Consider the following 22,978-nt stretch of genomic DNA (forward strand, 5'->3'; position numbering starts at 1 on the left):
TTCCAGGTGTCCTGCAGATGCCGCTGAGAAGCTGAGCAACCGTCACAGAAATTGAACGTTGTGGTCCAATCGACTTTAAGGGAGCTGACGTTCCGGTAAGACTTCCTAAGTCCGCGGCCCTAAGGACTGATGGAAAGGCTACAGACAGGGCTTTTTTTCTCATAGCACCTCAGAACGGAGTTCCGGCACCTTTTTTGGATGGAACCTTGTAGGGTAGGCAAGGTGGGTTGTATGACATATGTGAGTTCCGGCACCTTTTTCTTTTACAAAAAAAGCCCTGGCTACAGATAGTAAGGAGGATCGTCCGGGTTTTCTCACGCCCCGTCCTTTCTGATGGGGGAGACGAGGGCTTCTCAAGTTTCTCCTTCGCCCCCCCCCCTCCCCGCAAAGTCCGGAAAGTTTCCGCGCAGCCACATCCTGACTTCTCGGCGGTTCCTGACCGGGATCCAGCCCGCCAAGCACCCTCTAGCTCAGCGTTTTCCAACCTTAGGAACTTGAAGATGCGTGGACTTCAACTCCCAGAATTCCCCAGCCAGCTATGCTGGCTGGGGAATTCTGGGAGTTGAAGTCCACGCATCTTCAAGTTCCTAAGGTTGGGAAACGCTGCTCTAGCTGGAGCAAGGCGGGAAGGTCCCGGGGGCTGTTGACTCGGGAGCGCGTGTTGTGGCGCTCAAACGACCTTCTGCAAAGCGGGTCTCGCTCGACTCGTCCAGCAAAGCCACCCGGGCGGGCTTCCAAAAGCCAGCAGAGAGGGGAGGGGGGGGGCAAAGGACGGAGGGGGCGGAAAGAGGCGGAGGCCAAAGAGGGTGGGAGGGCTCCAACCACCCCCACCCCCGTCCTCTCGTTGCCCACAGGAGGCGGGGAGCCAGAGATCGCGGGGCGTCCGGATTTCTCTGGAGGCAGGCAGCTCGGAGCCCCGTGCACGCCCGGAGGAGTTTGCTGCCAAGTCCCGCCGAGGAAGGTCAGGATGAGAAACTGGAAGGTCCTGGCGTATCTCTTGCTGCCCGCCTGGGCAGGGATGCAGCCGGGGGTGCTGGGCAAGGGGGCTGCGGAGCGCTCTCAGCATCGCCTGCAACACGGATCCTGCACCTACACGTTCCTGCTGCCCGAGCTGGGGGGCTGCGATCCCGCGGCTGCTCCTGCTGCTGCAGCCGCCCGGTTCCAAGTGTCCAACTCGCTCCAGAGGGATGCGCCATCCTTGGCCGAAGCCCAGTGGCCCGTCCAGCGATTGCAACAGCTGGAAACCGTCATGGAGAACAACACCCAGTGGCTGCAGAAGGTGGGGAGGAAGAAGGCGAGGGTGGTGAGGCCGAAGGAGCTGGGCAAAAGCTGCAGGGATCAGCCCCCTGGGGATTGGGGGAGGCACTGGGACAATCTCTCTCTCTCTCTCTCTCTCTCTCTCTCTCTCTCTCTCTCTCTCTCTCTCTCTCTCTCCTCCCCCCCCCATGTTCGGTGTGTACTGTACATTGACTGCATTCAGTTGACATAGTTTGGGATATGTGTGGAAGAGTTAGAATATGAACGCAGAACACTTCACGGCCTTGTCCAATGTCCCCAAAATGGATACATTACAACCAGGGTTTACCTTGCTTGTTGGAACGCAGGTATGGCTTTCAGTGGTTGGGGGTCTGTAGTATCTACTGCAAGATCTTCCTTTGGTGGAGGTCTCCGGAGGGCTTGACTGGGCGCTGCTGTTTTCTTGGCAACAGGATCCAAGTGGCCCAGGGAAAGAAGACAGACAGACAGTGGTCCTTCCTCTACGCTGCACTGAAGCCTTGCCCAAAAAACAAAAACAAAAAAAAACACAAAAAGCAACAGGTTGTGAAAAGTGCCCAGGGTGGCCGGCCTATTGTTCTGCAGGTTTAACAGCAGCTTGCCTGTGGTTTAACGTATTCTGAGTGCTGCCGTTTCGGTCTGTAAAGATTTATGACTAAGGATGCTGTGCAGAAGAATTGCAAACCAAATTGCAAATGAGTTAGTAAACCAACAGGTGAAATCAGGACTAAGACATTTTAATTTATTTGTGTATTAACTCTATTAGATTTTTTTTTATATAGAATTAATCAGTGGAATGACTTGCTTCCAGACGTTGTGGATACTCCAACGCTGGAGGTTTTTAAGAAGAGATTGGACAAGCATTTGTCTGAAATGGTATAGGGTTTCCTGCCTGAGCAAGGGGTTGGACTAGAAGATCTCCAAGGTCCCTTCCAACTCTGTTATTCTGTCATCTCAACTTTATAAGTAACTCAAGGCAGCAAACTTACTTAATATTCCTTCCTCTCCTAAAAATCCCCACAACAACCACCTTGTGAGTTGAGTTGAGCTAAGAGAGTGTCCAGCCAAAGTCACACAACCAGCTATATAATGCCTAAGGCAGGATTAGAACTCACTTTCCTGCTGACTGGCCTGAAGTCACCCAGTCAGCTTTCATACTTAAAGCAGAACTAGAACTCACAGTCTCCAGATTTCTAGCATGGTGCCTTAAACTTCTAGACCAGATTGACTCTAATGATAGGGTTTAATGGGTGGGTTTATGCAGTATGCTGAACTAAAAACCAAGCAAATCACATTCTGGTTTAATGCAGTGGGCGACTCAAACCAAACTTCTGGTCCTTAAACCTTTGCTGTGATTCTTATTGTTGTCGTTGTTGTTAATACTCTGTTTCATTAAGTCTGATGGCTTTAATTTTAACCAGTTTGGGCTGAACAACCCATGAGGGACCGGCTTCCTCAGACTAAAACAGAGGTGGAATATATTTGAATGAATAGACTTTGCTGTTGGGGAGGGGGGGAGCAGAGATCCAAGCTTGGTGGGTGAGATCATCACAAAAGTGATCAGGGCTGGGATCTTCATTTCTTTCTCTGATGCTTGGAAGGGGATTTTCTTGGCAGTTTTAATACTGAATAGCCGAACACCTAGGCTACTAAATAGCAGAAAAACCAAACTATTAATTTTTGACAGAGATTGCTCATGCCTGGCATCAAACACAAATAATGACGGGGTTCGTATATTACGTTAACTTTAATCCAACAAACCATATTATGACTTTGGGGGATGTGTGGAGGCATCAGAAAGCTGTCAGCCTGGATAGTTTTGGTGGCCAAGATTCTTTGCACCTTCAGGATTGGTGTGTGACAAAAGTGTAGGAGAGTTGTGCAGCATTTAGAAGAGAAAGGGCCTCTGGTATGTGGGTCATTGCTGTACTTTGTTGCCATAACAATTTAGGCTCTGCAAGATTCTCACAACAGATCGTCCTCAACTTATGACCGTGACAGGTACTGTAAATTTTATCATTAAGCGAGGCATCACAGGAGTAGCCTCGATTTTGCAACCTTTTTGCCACAGGCGTTAAATGAATCACACCGTTCCCCATTGACTTGGCTTGTCAGAAGCCGGCTGGGAAGGTCGCAAATGGTGACCCCATGGCCCCAGGACGCTGCGACTGTTGTAAATACATGCCGGTTGCCAAGCAACCACATTTTGATCATGTGACCATTGGGAGGTTGTGATGGTCATAAGTGTGAGGTCTGGTCGTGCATCACTTTTTTCCAGCACCGTCGTAACTGTGAACAGTTTCTAAATGAGTGGTTATAAGTCAAGGACCATTTGTCACTAGAAATAACTTCCTTGTTCACTTCTTGGAAGTGAAGCCAGAGAGAAAGGAAGCTGGGAATTGTAGTTTGTTAAGGCCCATAGATTCCTTGTCCCATCTTGGGGGTTCAAAAGATCTGAACCTTAAGATCAGGGGTAGGCAACCTTGGCTTTTTTATGACATGTGGACTTCAACTCCCAGAATTCCTGAGCCAGCTGGCTCAGGAATGCTGGGAGTTGAAGTCCACGAGTCATAAAAGAGCCAAGGTTGCCTACCCCTGCCCAAGATGGACAAGGAATCTATGGGTGTTAACAAACTGTAATCTTACCACCCTTTTTATATCAGTGTCTGAGCAACCTTGTCAGAGCGTGCACGGTCTTATTGCACAGAGATAACCCAGGAGTAAACACAGTAAACAGTGGTCTATATTATATGGCGGTTTCTCTTACACTATCTACATTATACCAGCTGGTTAGCTTTTAAATCATTACTTTGACCAACGTACTTTGGAGACTTAGCAAAATCTCTTTTCATGCTTCCAGTTCAGGGCTGGAAGGAGCTCCAAAAGGGGTTGCCAATTCTTGGAATCCAGCATCAGATCTCCTGAAAATAATCTGAACAAGTAGGTGATGGAGGGACACTACTATTTCTTTAGGGGATTACCAATTTTGCCTGTGCTCACAGCCATGTCGTCTCGCCAAGAAAGAACACGTGGCACATTCCCCATCCCCATTCCAACCCCCCCTCCCGTTTCTCTACCTTTAACCCATGGAAATAACCTACCCACCCACCCCCAGGAAACCAGACCTTTCTCTTGATCTCCATTCATCGGCAGAAGTTAAGCCATTTGTGGAGCCATAGGCTGGTGGACACAGTGATGCTTCTGCCTAAATCTTTGGAAAATGTCTGAATGGTAGAGCAGAAACGGGCAACTTCCTGCCAGGGACACACACTGAAACTGTCTCCATCTTCCAGCACCGCCAATTATTTAATTAGAATTCTTGCTCTTAAAATAACAAGCTGGTCAGTTATCAGCACACTTGCACACATACGGGCAGGAAAGGCGAGAAGAGGAGGAGGAGGAGGAAGAGAGGGTGATATTTTTAGGAATCCTTTCGTATCTACTGCTCGTCTTCCAGACTACGGATTTTGAAAATGTTCTAACCATTTTAACGGCTTGCATAATCTTTGCACTTTTAAAATCAGCTTTAGATTAAGGTATGTTTGGCTTAATCTGCAAGATTACATAGGTTTTTATTAAGATTATCATATATAAAATACAATGAAAAATAGATAAGGAAATGGGAAAAGGAAAGATGTAGGGGGGAAAAAGAGGGAAAAGAAAAAAAACATTAATTTCCAGCATTTTTCAGTACAATAAAGTACAAACTTAAATTACAGCCTCAATTTTTTTTTACTTTTACCAATTTAGTAAGCACTGTCCATTTCTATAACAAGAGCTAATTTAATCAGCAAAACCCAAAGTCAAGATTTCATTTTTTTTTTCTTGACTGAGCACAAAGTCAAAGAATGGTTTCCAAGTAGAAACAATCCTGGATATATTCCTCTCTCTCATTAAAACAGTTAATTTTGCCACCTCTGCTAGTTCCATTACTTTTTCCATCCATTCTTCCATTTTAGGGATTGATGTGCTTAGCTTAATCATGATTTAACTGGTAGATAGTTGGATTCGCATTGTATACTAAAACCCTGAATTATGGCTTGCAAACCAAAATGCATGGGTTTATAGAGTAAAACCAGAATAAATCAGGATGTAATGTGTTCCAGGAATCCTGCCAAAGAGTTGGAATGCTGAGTTGATTTGTTAAATATCATAATGGTGCAGTTTTGACAATATAATAAAGTATAAGCTGTGTTTACAAATTGTGACTGAATTCATACAAGGCCCTAGTCTATAATACGATTTAAGTTGGACTTAAAATGTTGCATGAATTTGACCATGATTCAGAAAACTTGGCTTACAACTTTGTATGTTATGTGAATCAATTTGTAGATTATTGATTAAGCCATTGTTAGAGAAAACAAGATTTAAAAGAACTGTGAGCCCATCCAGCCTTCTATCTTAATTCACACCTTGTACAAAGTCAAGACTAAGGCACCTCTGGCTGAAGTCACAGATTAGACTAAGCCATAAAATATGAATTACACACTACCATAGCTGGTTTTTGATAGCCTACTATGACTCTCAACCTTGGCAACTTTAAAAGGGGTGGACTTGAACTCCCAAAATTCCCCAGTTAATATTGCTGGCTGGGGAATTCTGGGAGTTGAAGTCCATCCCTTATAAAGTTGCCGAGGCTGAGAACACTGGCCTACTACTGGTAAGCCAAGGTAATCCCTATATCTCCATACAATACAAAGACTCAGCCTGCATAGCTGTGAAGCTCAAGCTGGGGAAGCATTACCATAACCTAATTCTCACAATACGAAAAAGGTAGGTCAAGAATTGGAATCCTGGAGGATTTTTTTTTATAAAAGTCAGTGTTGCATTTCTAAAAATCCTAGATTGGGATCTTACCAAGCTAAGAAAAGTTAAGAATTTTTTATTAATACTGTAGCTAATAGAACGTTATCAAATCTGCACGGAAGCTTCTAGTTAACATTGCAAAGGAACCTAGCAGAAGAGGAGGAAGTTTCTGACTTAAGTCATTGGACACCTTTAGCAAAATACAATGATGTTAATCAGGGGTGTCAAACTCGCCACGTTACGTGACGTGTCATGACGTATCGCAACTTTTCCCCCATTGCCGGAGCTGGAGTGGGCACGATTTTGGCATGACACATCCAGCCCACAGGCCAGCAGTTTGACACCCTGATGTAAATGATGACTAAATTTAAATATCTTTATTGCATCACTGGCCAGCTAAGACAACCACCAGATGGCAGAAAAGAGCTGAAAGTTTGCTGTTCTTGGTGCTGACATCTACTGGTTATATGCATTTTTGCAGCTAAGTTGGGGTAGCCAACTAAGGGCAGTACTAGTATCTGATGACAGATACTGGAGCCAGACAATCTTATTTCACTGAATGCACCAGTAGCATCTATGTGTGAATGTACCTGTACAGATAGTCCTCAATTTACAACCATTAATTTAGCAACTGTTTAAAGTTAGAACTAACAAAACTGTTTTACAACCAGTCCTCACACTTACAACCATTGCAGCATCCCCATGGTCACATGATCAAAATTTGGGTACTTGGCAACCGACATATATTTACAACAGTTGCTACTTCCCAATGGGGGAAGATGGATTCCCTTTATAACCCCATGATTCACTTAACAACCACAGTGAAACCTTAACAACAGTGGCAAAACAAAGATCACCAAATCACCATAACTCACTCAACATGGGAAATTTTGGTTCCAACTGTTGTCGTAAGTCAAGGAATACTGGTATTGGCAGAGGTGAACCAATTTGGGGTTCGGGACAATGGGTCAAATCTTGAATTGTGTTGTTGTATGCATACCTTCTAGCACACCTCTGTTCTGGTTTAATCCAGGCTTCCTTTCAATCAGGAAGGTTCCCGCATGGTTATTCTATCCCCCAAAGAGAAAGACTAAGAAACCACCAAAGACAGATAGGGATGAATTTTCAAAACAGACCCTGATCAAGCCAAACATGGCAACGACACCCACTCAAGCTGAAAAGAAAGTTGTCCATGGGTTGTCAGCTGACCCAAAATGCTGTCTAGAAAAGTCACATTTTGACTAGAGGCTGGTAAGGGTCTGCAAGAAAGCAGTCAGAGGCAAAACACGGAACTAAATGGAAATTGCAGGGAAGATTGTAGAATCCTCTGTCTCTTTTCTGCTTCTTCAGTCTGTAAAAAAAGGGTCACAGTATAAGATGTCCAATAGGGACGCGGTGGCTCAGTGGGTTAGGACGCTGAGCTTGTCGATCGGAAGGTCGGCAGTTTGGTGGGTCGAATCCCGAGTGCCGCGTAACAGAGTGAGCGCCTGTTACTCGTCCCAGCTTCTGCCAACCTAGCAGTTCGAAAGCACGTAAAAATGCAAGTAGAAAAATAGGGACCACTCCGGTGGGAAGGTAACAGCGTTCCGTGCGCCTTTGGCATCTAGTCATGCTGGCCACATGACCACGGAGATGTCCTCGGACAAGTGCTGGCTCTTCGGCTTTGAAACGGAGATGAGCACCGGCCCCTAGAGTCGGAAACGACTAGCACGCATGTGCGGGGGAACCTTTACCTTTACCTTTATAAGATGTCCATGGGAGGCATAAAGGCAGGGGGTTGTTCCCTCCACTAAGCAATCTCACCCAACCCAACAGCCTCCAGCTGTGTTGGCACATGGTCACTCCTAGCTTTCTAAACCAGACCCTACTTATCCAGAAACTGCCCCGGAGCAGGGAGCAGGAAGGGAGGGACAGACATAGTCCTGGAGGCCTCCCACTGTTGTCTCCAAATTATCATGTTCAAGGTGATAAAATGGGAAAGTTAATAAAAACAGAAAAAATGGTCATGCCAACTGTCTTTATCTAACCCAACCTTAATTCTTTTGTCCAGAGGGCAGGGTTAATTCAGCTGGGGCAGAACTGGCTGAGTCAGCAAATGAATGATATAAAATAGAATAGAATAGGAGCTGGAAGGGGCCTTGGAGGCCTTCTAGTCTAGCCCCCTGCTCAAGCAGGAGAACCTATACCATCTCAGACAAGTGACTGTCTAGCCTCTTTTTAAAAACCTCCAGTGACAGAGCGCCCAAAATTTCTGGAGGCAAGCTGTTCCACTGGTTAATTGTCCTCACTGTCAGGAAGTTTTTCCTTAAATCCAGGTTGCTTCTGTCTTTCATCAGTTTCCAACCATTGTTTCTTGTCCTGCCCTCTGGTGCTTTGGAGAATAATTTGACCCCCTCTCCTTTGTGGCATCCCCTCAAATAGTGGAATATTGCTATCATGTCTCCCCTATTTCTTCTTTTCTTTAGACTCACTAGTCAAACCCAAGTCCTACAGCCATTCTTTGTATGTCTTTGTCTCCAGGCCTTGGATCATCTTAGTTGCTCTTCTCTGATCTTTTTCCAAACTCTCAACATCTTTTCTGTAATATGGTGATCAAAACTGGCTGCAGTATTCCAGGTGTGGTCTTACTAAGGTTTTATAAAGCAGTGCTAATACCTTGTGTGATCTTGATTCTATGCCTCTGTTTATACAAATGAGATGCTCAGGATTTCTGTCACTTCTCTCCAACATCTGCACTTAAACACTGAAGATTATATAATCATTGGGTTTGTACGCTGTCAAATTCAAAGAGACTCATGGTAGTTTTCAGAATGACAGTTAAAGCATCTGCAGTTTAACATAAAACTCAGCCATCCTCGGTATAACTTAAAACAATAAAATAAGGTAGTTATCAATAAAACATCCACCGTAAATGCAGGTGGTCCTTGACTTACGACCATTCATTTAGTGAGCATTCAAAGTTACAACGGCACTGAAAACAAGTCACCTATGACTAGTCCTTGCACTGTCGCATCATCCCTACAGGCACTTGGCAACTGGCATGAACTTATGACGGTTGAAGCATCCCAGGGTCACGTGATCAGCTTTCCAGCCAACCTCTGACAAGCAAAGTCAATGGGGGAAGCCAGATGATCTTAATGACCACACGATTCAGTTAACAACTGCGGCAAAAAAGGTCATAAAATTGGGCACGACTCTCTTAACAGCCACCTTGTTTAGCAATGGAAATTATGGTCCTAATTGCGGTCATAAGTCAAGGACTAACTGTAAGACACGTTATGAAGCAACCAAAACTAATCATTAAGATCTAGCGTTAAGACACAGAGGTAACCATTAGCTAACCCAGGGGTCTTCAAACTTGGCCCTTTTATGACTTGTTGGCTTCAACTCCCAGAATTCTTCAGCCAGGCATGAGGAATTCTGGGAGTTGAAGTCCACAAGTCATAAAAGGGCCACATTTGAAGACCCCTGAGCTAACCAAATCAAACACCCGGTAAACCATTTTTGTCAATACTAATAACAGGAAGGGAGCTTTGTGAACTTAACTAAGGCTGCTGGCCAACAGGTAAAGGAGGAGAAGAGTGCCTTGGGATGACTTTGGCCTTGGACTCGTAACTGCATTCAGACAGGTGTGCTATTTGTTTTTCTCCACCGGACATCACTTTGGCCAGACCCCCTTTGGAGAGGAGGAAAAGCAGAGAAAAGGATGCTGAGATGATCAATGGGTCAGTGTGCTGCCCATGGGGGAGGGGGAGGGGAAAGACAAAAACAAACAATCATGGGTTGGATGTAAAGGGACTGACATTGTTAAATAAAAGCTTGATTTGGGAAAGCTGCATTGTTTGAATATGCCTCTAGTAAAAATATTTAACATTCTAAGTTAGGGGTCTTCAAACTTGGCCTTTTTATGACTTGTGGACTTCAACTCCCAGAATTCCTCAGCCAGGTATGCTGGCTGACGAATTCTGGGAGTTGAAGTCCACAAGTCATAAAAGGGCCAGGTTTCTGTTCTAAGTCTAGGGTGAACTTAGGAACAATGATAGTAGCTACTGATCGATACAGTTAAGCATCGAATTTGAATACCCAAATATCAAAGCCGTTAACTTTAAATTTAGTGTCATCTTGATGAAAGAAGCCATTCAGCGGAAGAAGCATTAACATGAGAATCAAACTATCCCACAGGTGCTTTTTTTACAAACGCCAACTGGACTTCCTTGGTTTTTTTTTCCTTTCAAACATTTCAGTTCTCATCCAAGGAGCTTCTTTGAACCGAAGAAGCTTCTGGGATGAGAAGTGAAATGTTTGCAAAGAAAAAAACAAAAAGCTACTGTTTTTTTTTCCTTTTGGAAAAAAAACAAAAACAAAACCTTTGGGACAACCATGACTTGGATGTCTGTGGAGTTTCTCAGTCGTCCAGGTCATGGATGTCCCAAAGGTGCTTTTTTGTTTTGTTTTTCAAGAGGCAACTGGGCTTTCTTGTCTTTCTTTTGAAGATGTTTCACTTCTCATCCAAGAAGCTTCTTCAGCTCTGACTAGATGGTGGGGAATGGAAGGATTTATATTGCTTGCAGACAGCTGGTCATTTTCTGCCCCGCGTCCCTTCACTGTTGGATGAGAAGTGTAATGTCTTCAGAAGAAACACATGTTCTGTACCAGCCTGCTACCGGCCCTGCAGAAAAGGCAGGGACAACCCCTTTTACAAGAAGGCAAGAGGCTGGAACTAAGCCTGCCAAATTTCTTGACACAAAAGCAAACAAGACATGAACCATGAAACAGGAGCTATTCAAACGGTTGCCTTCAGCAAACCAGCCCTCCCACGCATTCCCCTTTTATACAGTTCAGGGTGTGGCTTCTCTCTGCCTCCTTCTGAGGTGCCCCATTGCCTTCCTCTGTTTACTCCTGATTGACTGCCTCCTGCGTCGGGCGTCCTTGAACAGGGCCAGCTGTGGGTCATCTTCATCCACGCTGTCAGGCTCACACAGCTGGGTCTGCGTCGTGACCAGGTGGGAGGGGCCTGGCTGAGGGCTCTCATCAGCAAGCTCTCCAACCCCCTCAGCAAACTCTCCAACACACCCTTCCTCCTCCTCCTCTGAGTCGTCCGACCCAACTGCCGAACCCACAGGCTGACCCTGAATCACAACAACACAAGAAAGTCCAGTTGCCTCCCGGAAAGGAAAAAAAAAAGCACCTTTGGGACAACCATGACCTGGATGATTGAGAATCTCCACAGACATTGAGAATCAAGTTAGTTGCAACAGCAGAGCAAACTATGATCCCTTTATCCCTGGTGGAATAATCCCTAGTTTTATATATGGCCTAGCACTGTTGCCGTCAAGAACTCTCTGCTGATTTCCTTTGCTTTGTTTTGCTCAATATCAGCAGCTCTGCTGACTGGGGGTTCCAGGAAAGATTTTTCACAGGTCTGGTTTATCTCTTCCAAAGACACCCACGTTTTACCCCTGCAATGGGGTTGCACAAATATTTATTTTTATTTATTTTAATTCCATTTATATCCCGCCCTTCTCCGAAGACTCAGGGCGGCTTACAAGCTTAGCAGTAGCCTTCATTCTATGTATATGCCTGCTTATTAGGGCTTTCACACACACCCCAGTGGCATTATTACAAAGTCAGCTTAATTGCCCCCAACAATCTGGGTCCTCATTTTACCTACCTCGGAAGGATGAAAGGCTGAGTCAACCTTGAGCCTGGTGGGATGCGAACCTGAACTAATTGCAGGCAGCTGGTGTTACTTAAGGAGGCATTAGCCCACTGCTCCACCAAGGCTACTTAAAGAAAAATATGCTTGGATTAACTGGAATAATTTATTCTTCTCAATTCAAGCAGGAAGCCAGGCAGTACAAATGACTTTCTCCCCTGAAATATGCTGATTTCAGGAGAAACAGCTGTTTGCTCAGCTTGCTGATAAAGGTTTTCGAAAGCTTGAATTTTCAGGTATGAAGTTTGCGTTGAGACACAAATCACACTCGAGAGCAGAAGAAGAAGGGGAAAGCAGAAGTTCTCAGTCAATTGGTAAATTGCCTTATTGTGGTCATTAACCAGAGAATTGATATTCAAATAGTCAAAATATCCGAAACTAAACTGACAATAGCAAAAGCACTTAGACTTATATACCACTTCATAGTGCTTTATAGCCCTTTCTAAGCGGTTTACAGAGTCAGCATATTGCCCCCACCAATCTGCGTTTTACCGACCTCAGAGGGATGGAAGGCTGAGTCTACCTTGAGCCATGTCAGGATTAAACTCCTGGTTATGGGCAGTTTGCCTGTAATACTGCATTCTAACCACCAGGGCTCGTTATGAAAAGTACAAAAAAAAATTGGCAGAAATAACTCGGTTTTTTTATTTAGTCAGTTGCGTCCTGCCTTTATTAGTTTTACAAGTAACTCAAGTCAGCAACTGTATCTAACACACCTTGCTCCTCCTATTTTCTCACAGTAACATACCTGTGAGGTGGGTTGGGCTGAGACAGAATGACTGGCCCAAAGTCACCCAACTAACTTTATGGCTAAGGCAGACTAGAACTAAAGATCTCCCACTTTCTAGCCTGGTGCCTTAACCGCTAGGCTAACTTGGCTCTCCATTTGATTAACAGAGGCAGCCAAGGCCGGCCAGCGCACATCTCATTCAGGGTCTTCCATTCTACAGAGGCTTAGTTCATGATCTGGCTCAATCCGCTAGACTAGAGATGTTAGCTGGAGAATTCTGGGAGATGAAATCCACACATCTTAAAGTTGCCAAGAAGAAAAAACTCTGTTCTAGAGAAGTGCTGGGTCTTTAAGGCTACGCGGAAGGATGGAAAGATCAGGGCTAGCCAAGTTTTGATGATAATGATGTTCTATAAGGTAGGATCTACAACAGAGAAGGGATATCCCACAGATCCTATAGGTCAGGGGTCCCCAACCCCCGGTCCATGGACCAGTACCGGGCTGCAGCATGCCAGCAACTGGTCCGCACAAACAAGCAAAGCCACATCCACGGGACGCAGGCAGCACACAAAACCATGCACCCTCTGATCCATGGAAAAACCTCTTTCCATGGAACCGGTCCCTGGTGCCCAAAAGATTGGGGACCTCTACTATAGGTGACAATGTTTACTGGAAGGGAGATGAATAATGCCCTGTTGTAGGATCCAATCGCTTGGTCATCGGTCATCGGGACCAGAGGTTTTTGTCTTCCAAGCTTTCGGACTTTTGCTGGAGCCCATCTTCAGGCAACGTCTCTCTAGCAGGGTGTGTGCTGTTCTGTGCGTGGCATTTATAACGCCCTGTACTGCTCGAGCTCGTAGGACCTGGGGAAGGCAGTCTTGCAAGCACAGGTAGTCCTCAACTCACAACCACATCTGGGACCAGAATTTCCATTGTTAAGCAAGACAGCTGTTAAGCGAGTTGCACCCAATTTTATGACCTTTTTTTGGCCAGGATGGTTAAACAAATCCCTGCAGCTGTTCAATGAATCAGGTGGCCGTTAAGCAAATTGGGCTTGCTTGTTGGAAGCTTGCAAATGGCCATCACATGACCCCAGGACACTGCAACTATCGTAAACACATGCTGGTAGCCAAGCACCTGAATTTTTATCTCAGGACTGTGGGGATCTTACAATGGTCATAAGTGCGAGGACCAATTGTAAGTCACTTTTTTCCTGTGCTATGATAACGTTGAAGGGTTGCTAAACGAATGGTGTAAGTTGAGGACTACTTGTAATTATTTGTACCCATCTTGGCCAAGTCATCAGCATAAAAAAAGAAGAAGAAACGAGAGAGGTCCTAGGGATTTGCCAAATAGTAAACATGTGGTTCACCAAAGCGTCCTGGCAAATGTGTAGTTCTTAAGCTCCCCTTTGCTTAAACTTTGCCATCAGAAGATATTGGTGATGCAAGAATCAAGCCAAAATAAAGTTACTGTGTAATTTACACATCTAGGAAGATATGTGCAGGTGCTTTGCAGGCTGGTTAGTCCTACTTAGAATACAAAATACAGAGTATGAATACAGAATAACAGAGATGGAAGGGACCTTGGAGGTCTTCTAGTCCAACCCTCTGCTCAAGCAGGACATTCTATCTATACCGTTCGGGAAAATGGCTGTCCAATCTGTTCTTTAAAAAAAACCCTCCAGTGATGTGGCACCCACAACTTCTGAAGACAAGCCATTCCACTGATTGATTGTTCTTGCTGATGGGAAATTTCTCCTTAATTCTAGGTTGGATCTGTGTTTGGTAAACTTCCATCCATTACTTTTCTCCTGTCCTTAGGTGCTTTGGAGAATAGGTTGACCCCTCTTCTCTGTGACAAGCCCTCAAATTTTAATCCCCATTGCTTCTTTGTTTCAGCTGGAAAATTACATCCAGGAAAACGTGAGAATAGAGATATCAGAGACCCATTTCAGTTCTGTACAGGACCACACGGCAGCCATGTTGGAAATTGGGACCAACCTCCTGAATCAAACCGCTGAGCAGACTCGGAAGCTCACTGACGTAGAGATACAGGTAAGCTGATCTTCATTTGGTAGCCTTTTCCTGGATTTTATCTCTGGTGATTATTTTTTTAGAGCAAGGCTATTTCTTGCCAAGTTACAGGGCCACAACGGCTCCTACCATTGCTTACTGCAGGGGTCTTCAAACTTGGCCCTTTTATGACTTGTGGACTTCAACTCCCAGAATTCCTCAGCCAGCCCTGGGAGCTGAAGTCCACAAGTCATAAAAGGGCCAACTTTGAAATCCCCTGGCTTACTGAATACATTAAAGTTGAGATGACAACCAGAAGGGAGGATGGTCTCCAAACCACAGTGGCTACCGAAGCTATGCCAAAAAAAATGGGCTTTAATATGATGTCTGGGTTTCCATCACAAGTTTGACCTGGTCCCTGAATTCATGTTTTTCTGGATTTGCACAACTGGACAAATAGCCTAGGTTCTTGCGGCATATTAAACCACCAAGAATCAAAGTCAAAACCCACATACTCTATGTTGACCTGCCACTGATGACAATTTGGAAACTTCAGTTGGGCGCCAATGCAACAACCCAAATGCTCTTTGCTCAGTTGTGCAAATCCAGAAGAGCGTGAGTAGCTTCTGCACAGGTAGAAGGTTTTGGACAGGCACATTCAAGGAATGTAGCTATCCTAAATGGATCGTGTCAGCTCTTCATTCTCCACAAAGCTGTGTCATGGCTTGTGCTAAAATACGCAAAGTTTAAAACAGGTGCAAACCTACAAATCAGTGCTTGCCTTGCTGACCAAAGGAGGCACACAGAGGATATTCAAGGTGAAGATACAGTTATAAACAAAATTACAAATTCCCAAAAGGCATATGCAATAACATAGGTGTGGATAAGAACTAGGATAGCACACCTGGAAAGGTGAGGAACTGGTTGGGCACTTGCAAGAGCAGACATGGGTATTGAAATAGTTGAAAAAGTCATGTCAGTTTGGTGGTTTAATATGCCGCAAGAACCTAGGCTGGCAGTTTCCCAAAACGCAACCCCTTAGTTTCTAGTTTGGCACAACAGTAATTTGACCGATATGTTCTAGTAAACTGACTGGATGAATTGAACTCAGCTTTAACTTCCAAAAAATATTTTTTGCGTAGATTCATTGTTTTTTTTAAAAAAATATCTTTACAATTCTACACAATATCGTTAGGAAAGGGGATTTTGAACAACGGCCAATTTCTGATATCATATCATACCAGGATATCACTTTGCTTCATTAAGCAAAGCAACACAGTCCTTCCCAAGAGGCCAGCCTTCTGTTATTCCCTACTTTTTTACACAACTGAGGATATCGTTCAAGAAGAAAAGAAGATGAGCAGGAAAGGCCTGCCTAACTACTTCGGAGCAAGAAGCCCAGAGGAGTTTTGTTTCTGTTTTTTTGGGGTGGTTTTTTTTTGCAATTATCCCTTTTGCAATGAATCCTGAACCTGTGCTGAAAATCCAAAAGCTTCACCAATTTAGCTAGGCTTAACTACTTTATTTCTAATTCTGCAGTGTGTGATTGTTGCCTTTCATCCTTTTCCCCTCTATTTTCTCTTTCCCAGTTAATTTTTTTGTATCTAGCAATTTGACTTCGTTGACTTTTATAAAAAGAATTTCTTATGAACGCTTGCCCCAATGCAGTGGTGGGATTCAGCCGTTTCGCACCAGTTCGCACCAGCTTAGGAATTCTGGGAGTTGAAGTCCACAAGTCATAAAAGAGCCAAGGGTCCCCACCCCTGGCCTAGCTAGAGAGATTAAGGGTATCAGGAGATTCAGCTTGATTGCTGGTAAAAAGGTAAAGGTAAAGGTTCCCCCGCACATACGTGCTAGTCGTTTCCAACTCTAGGGGCCGGTGCTCATCTCCGTTTCAAAGCTGAAGAGCCAGCGCTTGTCCGAGGACGTCTCCATGGTCATGTGGCCGGCATGACTAGACGCCGAAGGCACACAGAACGCTGTTACCTTCCCACTGGAGTGGTCCCTATTTTTCTACTTGCATTTTTACGTGCTTTCGAACTGCTAAGTTGGCAGAAGCTGGGACGAGTAACAGGCGCTCACTCTGTTACGCGGCACTTGGGATTCGACCCGCCAAACTGCCGACCTTCTGATCGACAAGCTCAGCGTCCTAACCCACTGAGCCACCGCGTCCCTTTTTGATTGCTGGTGGTCCATCCTAAATATCTGAGGGACCTTTGGAAGAAGCACTCAACCAGTGAGGCCTCTTGGATTGTTATCCTTGGTTTGTGTCAGAATTACTTCCGTTCATACAGGTAGACCTTGAGTTACGACCACAATGGAGCCCCAAATTTCTGCCGTTAAGTGAGACATTTGTCAAGTGAAGTTTTGCCCCATTTTATACCCTTTCTTGTCACAGTGGTTAAGTGAATCACTGCAGTTGATAAGTTGGTAACCTGGTTGTTGAGCGAGTCTGGTTTCCTCCATTGACTTTGCTTGTCAGAAGGTTGCAAAAGGGGATCACATGACCTTGGGACACCACCACGGTCATAAGTATGAACCAGTTGCCAAGCGTCTGAATTGTGATCACGTGATTATGGGGACACTGCAAAGTTCACAACTGTGAAAAACGGTCATAAGTCACTTTTTCAGGGTTGTAACTTTGAATGGTCACTAAATGAACTGCTGTAAGTCGAGGATCACCTGTATTGGATTTTAAGCCATCAGTCATGGTTTACAAATCACACACTAAAACTGAAGTCAAACCACCTGAAGATTGAGAATGATGCATAAAGGTCAAAAAAAGATATAGGAGACTTTCTCTGCTACTTCTGCTCTCTGACGTATCCAGGTTTTCTATTAAACAGGTTCTCAACCAAACATCCCGCCTGGAAATTCAAGTATTGGAAAATTCCCTGTCTACCAACAAGCTTGAGAAACAGCTGCTTCTGCAGACTCACGAGATCAGCAGACTCCAGGAGAGAAACAGGTTAGTCCTCTTATCTTTATGTTTAATTCATGAGGAATAAGTGAAGCCAGAGGTGGGATTCAAATAGGTGAACAACCGGTTCTCTGTGTGGATGCCGCTTCCGGAAGTCCATTCTGGGAAACAAAAAAAATTAGCTACTGGTTCTGCCGAAGTGGTGCGAGCTGGCTGAATCCCACCACTGAGTGAAGCCCACTTAATCCATGCACATTTGTGTAATCCTAGTGCAGCTGTGGCATTGTAGAGCCCTGGAGAGGAGGGGAACATTGAGAAACCATTACAAAAACCAAAAAAGAGCAGAAGTGTTAGGAAGAGACTCAGACTATCTTCTCCCTGACTCGCGGAGAAGAGGAAAATCACAACCAGTCTTGCAAAGTCCTGTTAATACATCTTGTCTCAGTATTTTCCGGTGTATAAGACGACCCCCCAACTTTTGAGGTGATTTTCATGGGTTAAAAAGTCATCTTATACGCCGGAAAATACGGTAGATCTAGTCTTCTTGTGGAGTCAGCTTTCTGATCGGGATAACTTTGCAAGGATGACAAACATTTTGGTTTCTTGTGGAGAGGGAATTCATCACCTCTAGGCACAGCTGGAGAAATTTTTGCTGGAAAACCAGTCAGTAGAGTTGCCTTTGCAGCATCCCCATGGTCATGTGATCAAAATTCAGATGCATGGCAACTGGTTCATATTTATGATGGTTGCTGTGTCCCGGGGTCATGTGATTCCCTTTTGTGACCTTCTGACAGGCAAAGTCAATGGGGAAGCCAGATTCACTTAGCAATTGGGTTACTAACTTTTCAACTCTAGTGATTCACTTAACAACTGAGACAAGTAAGGTCATAAAATGGGGCAAAACTCACTTAACAACAGAAATGTTGGGCTTAATTGTGGTTGTAAGTCGAGGACTACCTGTAAGTTGAGAAATACCTCTGCACTGATTGACTAACCCTTGAGTTGGTCACAAATCCATTATTACCCATGTTTGGAGCATAGTTGTTCACTACGTTGGTTGGCTGAACCTTGTGTTAGTCTTACTATTAGCCATCAACCGACCCATAGAGAAACTATATTTACATACCATTTGAAAGAGACAATTAAAAAAGCCTAGGGAGGAAACAAAAATACTTTAACACATCCTCTCCAGCACCAAACAGGTAAGCAGAGATCAACATCAGCTGAACAATGAAGCAGAAGACAAAAGTATAATCAAGGAATTACCAAAGAGGAAACTACACCCCACCAAAACTGGCATAGCAAACTATTGAATATAAACTGGTAGCCAACCCCACACCTACCCGAACTGATGATGTTATCTAGTTGGGTGATGAAATGTCTCCATGAAAATAACTAAGCTCAGAGAACACCAAGATCTCCTTTCCTCTCTTGAAATAGAACTCAGACTATATATCAATGCTTGAACAGCCAAAAAATGGTATTAGTGCAATACTTTATGTAGGTTTATGAATGTGATGTAAGGATTAAAGACCTGGACTACTGCCAGGAAGAGCCAGGTTCAAGCCCACCTTATGCCATAGATATAGAAGCTCACTAGGTAACTTCAGATTAGTGATTCTGTCCACTGTTGTTTTTTTAAAAAAACCCAAGGGTTGCAGTACTGAAATTCAACAGGGAAATATGGTTTGGGTCTGGCGTGGTGTACCTATCAGTGGAAACAAGGAACGCATGCCATTTCCTGGTTCTTCTGGCATCCATGTCATTCTAGGAAAACACACCTATGAACTACGGAAGTTGCAGCTTCCACACCTCTATGCCTACACTGTTTTGTTTGGTTTTTCTCCCCCCCCCCAATGGAATTATTTCTTTTTAATCTTGTTCACGGCCCAGAGTTCCTTTCTAGAGACAGATGGCTATATAGAATACATTGGATGAATGGATGGATGGATGGATGGATGGATGGATGGATGGATGGATGGATGGATGGAGAGATGGATGGATTGGTGGATGGATAAATGTCTCCTTGCCAAGGTGAGCTACAGAAAAAAAGAAAGTGACTAGGATTACTGCTTTCCTTCTTCTGAGTAAACTGATGTGAATTTTCTTGAAATAAAGTGGATGGGGATAGCATTTTCTGAGTAGACTCTATTCAGTAAATAAGAGGCAAAAGAAGATGGGGGAAAGTAAAAGCTTGTTTAAACATGGAATGTGCTCTGTGCGTATGGATCTTTTCATGGGGATCTCTCTCTCTCTCTCTCTCTCTCTCTCTCTCTCTCTCTCTCTCTCTCTCCCTCCCTCTCTCTCTCTTCCTCCCTCTCTCCCTCTCTCTCCTCTCTTTCTCTCTCTCCATGGAAAGCTTGATATATATCACCGTAAAGTTTAAATATATAGTTGAGCTTTGACCGTGAAAAGAAATATTCAGCAGTCTTTCCACTGACCTGACAGGGGAATAACAATAAGTGAACATAAAACTATAATCCAAGATTATAAATCTACAGTAACTCTATTTTTCTAGTGCTGAATTATTTCCTTTGCTCCCCAGCAAGCATTATAATTCTTTACATAATTCTTCTAAATGACAGGTATAGCATTCAAAAGCAATTTCTCTAAACAGCAGTAATCTGTTAACAGTTTTTTTAAAACTATCAAAATGATCAAAAAACAGTTTTTTTAAACTATCAAAATAGAGTATTAATTGAATAGGCCCCAATCATGTGGGGAAGTGTTTCCTCAACTCAAGCCAATCTACCCATCCAACCCAACCTACCCATCCTTGTGGTGAACTAACATAGAGTTGGAAGGGACCTTGGAGGTCTTCTGGTCCAATCCCCTGCTCAAACAGGAGACCCTAAACCAGACATGTCAAACACAAGGCCCGGGGGCCGGATCCGGCCCACGAAGCCGTTTCATGTGGCCCACGAAGCCATCCTGGAAACAGTGAGGGAACGGCCCCCTCTGCCTTGGCCCTGGCCCAGAGACCCTCCTTCTGCCAGAGACCCTCAGATCTGTCCCACTCCTGCCCAGGCCCCCATAGGCACCCTTGAGGCGAACGATGTAGAGCTGGCCACGCCCACCCAGTAGGCCATACGCACTCTAGCCACGCCCACCCAGTAGGCCACGCCCACCCTGGCCACACCCACCTGGCCCCCTGAGGGCAACTGCAATGCTGATGTGGCCCTCAATGAAATTGAGTTTGACACCCCTGCCCTAAACCATTTTCGAGAAATGGTTGTCCAGTCCCTTCTTAAAAGCCTCCAGTGTTGGAGCCCCCACAACTGCTGAAGGCAAGCTGTTCCACTGGCTGCACTGATGCTGTTACCTAGCTGGATAATGAAACATCTGCAAGAAAGCAACCAAGCTCAGAGAGCACCAAGGACCCCTCATGTCAACCCTGAGCTACAAATATTCTCTTCCCTTGGCACACAAAGAACTGCATCAACTCTGGGTTTGAGAATCAGAATAAATTGTCTCTTTTCTTCAGCTTCCTAGAGAAGAAAGTGCTGGCTCTTGAAAACCAACGTGAGGAGGAGCTACAAGTCCTGAAGACTGAGAAGATGGAAATGCAGAAGCTTCTCTCCAATCAGGTGGATCTTGTTGGGCATCTGGAGCAACGGCTGGGCGCTGCCTTGCTGAACAACACAGCCCTCCACAAACAACAAACATCTTTGGCAGAGACAGTGAAGCATCTGATAGGCTTAGTGTCCCAGTGCAATTGTAAGTAACTTCCCCTAAGCAAGACTTGGCCATCTGGCCCAATTAGGAGATAAAATCTGGTCAGAATAAGCAAGACAATAAGCAATCAAGTGAAGTCCAAGTGGTGTGTGTGTGTCTTTTTGCAGTAAAAAATATCCATCACAATGTGGATAAGGGATCCTCAGACTTTATAAAATCTAAGAACTATGCAACTGTTTTCCTTCGTTGTTAACACTTCATAAAATGTGGAGTCCCTGGTGCTGTCTGAGCTGGGATGTTTTCTTGTAGCTGTCTCATTACCCAACTAGGTAACATCTTCAGATGGCTGGGTAATGAAACATTTGCAAGAAAACATCCCAGCTCAGAGAGCACCAAGAACTCCAGCGTTCAACCCTCAGCTACAAATATTCTCTCCTTTAATACTTTAATACTTCCTAAAATCTCTAAATGATCTCACAAGTTGCAGGTCGCATGGGCGTTCCAGGATTCAGCGGCCCAAAACAGGTAGACAAACTGTAGGATTCAGATGCTCCTCGGGGTCTGTTTGAAAAACTGCTTTGCTCCTTGGAAATCTTCTATCTGGCTCTGCCAGGTCTCTGGGTATCCCTAACACAGAGATCTTTTATTGCAAAGAAGGTGAATTCAAGCCTTACAACAATGTAGTTGATGAACTTTCCTACCCTAACTGGGCAATTGTACTTAAAATGACTTTTGATCTCACGCCACAGACCTTTCGTTCACCCTGCCAGATGAGCAGAAGGTCTTCAAGGACTGTGCAGCTGCATACAAATTGGGGTTCTCCACCAGCGGAGTCTACACTCTTCGGCTCCCCAACACTACAGCCACTGTAAAAGTGAGTGCATGTTCTGAGCAGCTTCATACTTCTAGACAGGCAGGGTTCATACGTCAGTATTCGTAAGCACGATTGGTTGAGTGCATTATCATGACTGAACCTATGTACAGGTAGACCTCAACTTATCACCATCCATTAAAACGTCTATGGGGATTCTCAGTCCTCCAGGTCACGGTTGTCCCAAAGGTGCTTTTTTTCAAGAGGCAACTGGACTTCCTTGTTTTTCGCTGAAGACGTTTCGCTTCTCATCCAAGAAGCTTCTTCAGCTCTGACTGGATGGTGGGGAAGGAAAGGATTTATACTCCTTGCAGACAGCTGGTCATTTGCATTCTTTTATAGAGTCATTGAGGCCCCCTGGAGGTTTATCTGTGTCGTAGGCAAGGAGTATGAAAATCCTTCCATTCCCCAACATCCAGTCAGAGCTGAAGAAGCTTCTTGGATGTGAAGCGAAACATGTTCAAAGAAAAACCAGACAGTCCAGTTGCCTCTTGAAAAAGCACCTTTGAGATACCATTCATTTAGCAATCATTCAAAGTTATAATAGTACTGAAATAAGTAACTCAGGACTGGTCCTTGCACTTACGACCGTTGCAGCATCCCCATGGTCATGTGATCAAAATTCAGGCACTTGGCAAGTGGCATCCTCTGCAATGTCCTGGGGTCATGTGATCACCACTTGCAATCTTCTGGCCAGCAAGATCAATGGGGGAAAATGGATTCACTTAACAATCACTTGGTTCACTTAACAAGTGCAGTGATCCACTTAACAGCCACGGCAAAAAATATATGTAAAACTGGACACCACTTACTTCATAACTGCCTCACTTAGCAAACAAATATCCAGATCCCAACTGTGGTCATAAGCTGAGGTCTACTTATAAAGCTAAGTTACAACAGCTGTGTCCAAATGTCACATTAAGCCATAATGCGATATGTTTAATTTTGGCTTTACATGATGAATGAACCC

At 44.5% G+C, this 22,978-nt stretch overlaps 1 protein-coding gene across 1 annotated transcript in view; it reads left to right on the forward strand.

The window, feature by feature from the left end:
• The first annotated feature begins 887 nt into the window (after positions 1-887).
• LOC308671995 (angiopoietin-2-like) overlaps positions 888-22,978 on the forward strand; it is a 30,371-nt gene continuing 8,280 nt past the window's right edge. Inside the window, exons 1-5 of the mRNA XM_081334530.1 lie at positions 888-1,279; positions 14,429-14,584; positions 17,389-17,510; positions 20,947-21,179; positions 21,887-22,011. Coding sequence (XP_081190656.1) covers positions 968-1,279; positions 14,429-14,584; positions 17,389-17,510; positions 20,947-21,179; positions 21,887-22,011 — 948 coding nt within the window. The 5' untranslated portion in view covers positions 888-967. The remainder of the gene's footprint in view (positions 1,280-14,428; positions 14,585-17,388; positions 17,511-20,946; positions 21,180-21,886; positions 22,012-22,978) is intronic.

The sequence above is a fragment of the Vipera berus genome (assembly GCF_964194415.1).
Source record: "Vipera berus genome assembly, chromosome: 9".
NCBI classification, from domain to species: Eukaryota; Metazoa; Chordata; class Lepidosauria; order Squamata; family Viperidae; genus Vipera; species Vipera berus.